This window comes from Sinocyclocheilus rhinocerous, unplaced genomic scaffold, assembly GCF_001515625.1.
Source record: "Sinocyclocheilus rhinocerous isolate Xijiao unplaced genomic scaffold, SAMN03320098_v1.1 scaffold2765, whole genome shotgun sequence".
Lineage (NCBI taxonomy): Eukaryota > Metazoa > Chordata > Actinopteri > Cypriniformes > Cyprinidae > Sinocyclocheilus > Sinocyclocheilus rhinocerous.
Window position 1 is genome coordinate 259,614 of NW_015653018.1, and position 3,156 is coordinate 262,769.

The 3,156-nt window shown below is 39.5% G+C and overlaps 1 protein-coding gene across 1 annotated transcript in view; it reads left to right on the plus strand.

Moving 5' to 3' along the window:
• Nucleotides 1–3,156, plus strand: part of LOC107715538 (pre-B-cell leukemia transcription factor 3-like) — a 44,180-nt gene extending 41,024 nt beyond the window's left edge. Inside the window, exons 9-10 of the mRNA XM_016521690.1 lie at nt 607–696; nt 2,745–3,156. Coding sequence (XP_016377176.1) covers nt 607–696; nt 2,745–2,837 — 183 coding nt within the window. The 3' untranslated portion in view covers nt 2,838–3,156. The remainder of the gene's footprint in view (nt 1–606; nt 697–2,744) is intronic.

A 3,156-nucleotide genomic window follows, 5' to 3' on the forward strand; every position in this document is an offset into this window, starting at 1 on the left:
TTATCAGTTGTGTACATTAGGGTTTAATCTTACATCTAATGTTGTTAAATTAATGTTTATTGCATTATTTCAGTATCATGCGTGTCACCATGATGGGGTTTAGTGTTTGTGTGAATGACACTGGTGGTTTTGGTGGTTATCAGTGCATTACAATGGTTCAAAACAGATATTAGTACTTCAATATGTTGGTTTATTAACATTACATCAGTTAATGAAATACGGTATTTTATTGTGAATTTAAGTTAAGTCTGTAAAACCTCAAATGTTGCTACCATATTCTGGCAACCACAGCTGCCGGTATTTTACCGTAAATGTCACAGATTTTTTTTTTTACAGCGCACAATATAACTTGAATGTTTTTGAAAGTCGTCTGCTCACCAAGGCTGCATTTATTTTTTATCAAAAATCAAGTAAAAATTGTGAAATATTATTAAAATTCTAAATTTTTCTTGTGAATATATTGTAAAATGTAATGTATTCCTGTCATGCAAAGCTGAATTACTGCTGTAGGTTAAATGTGAAGTATTTGCTGTTTCCTTTTGGTTTTAATGGTGTACAGTGGTTCATGACTCTCTTACGCTGAATCGCCTGTCTTTCTCTCTGCAGGCAGACTCCATACGTCACGCCATTGGTCAGTCGTTGGGTTACAGCGACGGTCTGCGGGGAAACCCGCTTTACAGCCCACATGGCTTGAACGTGAGTATGACAGAGAAACAAAACAAAACATTTTAGCCAGAATTGCAGATGAGAATGCTTGGATGCTTTCAACTAAATTCTGACTCGAAACAGACTCAAATCCTCAACAAAAGCTCTAGTGTAAAAGTGCATTTGAGACCGAATATTACTGACACACATATGCAATACACACACACACGTGCCGTCTCATGTGGTGGGAAGGAATAATCTCTTCGCAGCAGGTCTCCTGGAGTCATTCAGACAGACGTCGTATGATCAAACCGTCGCTCCACGAGCCGACAAAGACGACAGCTGAGATTAAGTCTGGGAGAGGTGATGCCGCTTCTGTGAAAAGGCAAACGTATGGATTCATATTAATATTCACACATGCACACGGGGCTGTTTGCTGGAATAGAAAGCAAACGCGTTCCATTTCCATTTTCTGAAATGCATCTAATAACACAACGACATGCACGGCTCTTGGCAGTATATCTGCCTTCTTATTGAACCACACTCTCTCTCTTTCTCTCTCTCTTTCTGAGAGAATTTGCAGTCCATTTCCTTATCACTATAATAAAATATGAAACTGGAATTGCCTGCAGCTTTGTACAGATGTGAATAGCGTCTTCCCAGATGAAGTCTGATAAGACATGCTTTATAATGGAGTCGATCTGGAGTCACAGCGTTAAAGGTTCATTTATCTATTGAGGCAGCCATGTCGACTCTCTAATACTGTATACCGGTGTACAGTCCTGAGGTGTGTTATACTGTATATTGTTCAGGTGGAATATGGCCTGGCGGAAAAAGCTGTTCTTGTGTCTGGCTGTTTTGGCACTCAGTGCTCTGTAGCACCGGCCAGAAGGCAACAGTTCAAAGAAGAAGTGTGCTGGGTGTGAGGGGTCCAGAGTGATTTTACCAGCCCTTTTCCTCACTCTGGAGGTGTAAAGTTCTTGGAGGTTAGGCAGGGGGGCACCAATAATCTTCTCAGCAGTGCTGACTGTCCGTTGTAGTCTCTTGATGTCTGATTTGGTGGCTGAGCCAAACCAAACAGTTATAGATGAACACAGGACAGACTCAATGATGGCCTAGCAGAACTGTGTTTAAGCTGTTTCCCAGTTTAAGCTGGCTTTAAGTTTAAGCTGACAAGTGTCCAAAAAGCTTCTAAAACCATATACATGGACCAGCCTAACCAGACCAGGCTGGTTTAAGATGGATTTTGTTTCAGCGTGGCAACCAACAGTTAAGATAAAATAGATACAAACAGAGCAAAAAATAAATAAATTAATTAATAAAATCTGTCAGTAAAGAATAGCACTTTTAAATGTTTACACTAAATAAAACTAAATTAAATTAATTAAAATTAAATTTTAAATGTATCTAATTTATTTGCACAAGTATGAGAAATCTTTTTCACCATGTAAACACAAACAAAAAACAGCTTAATCCAGCATATGGTTTTGTGATTTGCTGGTTTTGCCTGGTTTTGTCTGTTTTCCCAGCTGACAAGTGTCCAAAAACCTTCTAAAACCACATTAATAGACCAGCCTAACTAGAACTGGCTGGTTTAAAGGGGTCATATGATGCAATTTCAAGTTTTCATTTCTCTTTGAAGTGCATTTTACGGAAGACTGTTTCCTGAACCTGGGAGAGTAGCCTACAATGCCGTCTGCGCACAAAGGCTGTTTCTATACAGTGGGGCAATTCCAACTTTGCAAGGACAGTCTGGCGCTTCTGACTCACAGTCTGTAAGTACATTTTCTTATTTAAAGAATTTGCCACTGATGATTCAAGCGCTAGTTTTGAGCAGTGTAGAGCAGCGCTTGACATGGTTTTATGTTTAAGCGGCGCGATACGCAACGCAACGCGTAAAAAGACAGTATAAGTCATTATAATCCATAATTATGTCCCCACTCACCCCTTTAAGCTAGATTTCGTTTCATCAGTTTAGTTAAAAAGGATACAAACAAAGAATCTTATCTGATCCTACCCTTAAAAATCAATACCGGCTAATGTTTCCATTCTGACTTTAATTGAACGTGTCAAATGGTCTTTTCCGTGTCTGTTTTCAGGGTAACGGTGGCTGGCATGATGCTGTCACTCCGTCTTCTGTGACATCTCCTATAGAGGGAGCAAACAGCGTTCACTCGGATACCTCGAACTGACCAGGCCTGCCGTCTGAAGTCCCTTAACTAACCCACAGGACAACCAACACCACCCAACAAAATCTCAGACGAGAACTTAGAGAGATGATTGAGATAATGAAACAGACTCTTACACGCTTACTTTGACCAAAAGAGCACCACTTTGCAAAAATGAACTGATAGGATTGACGGTACCAGTTTTCTTTCCAAAACTGGTGATACCTCAATAAACATGCCCAACATGTACGATTGTGGAAACAAGGGATGCTTTTGTCATAATCTCTGTGAACATCTTTGAATACGTTTAAAAATATATCATGATTTAAATTTACTTGTAACA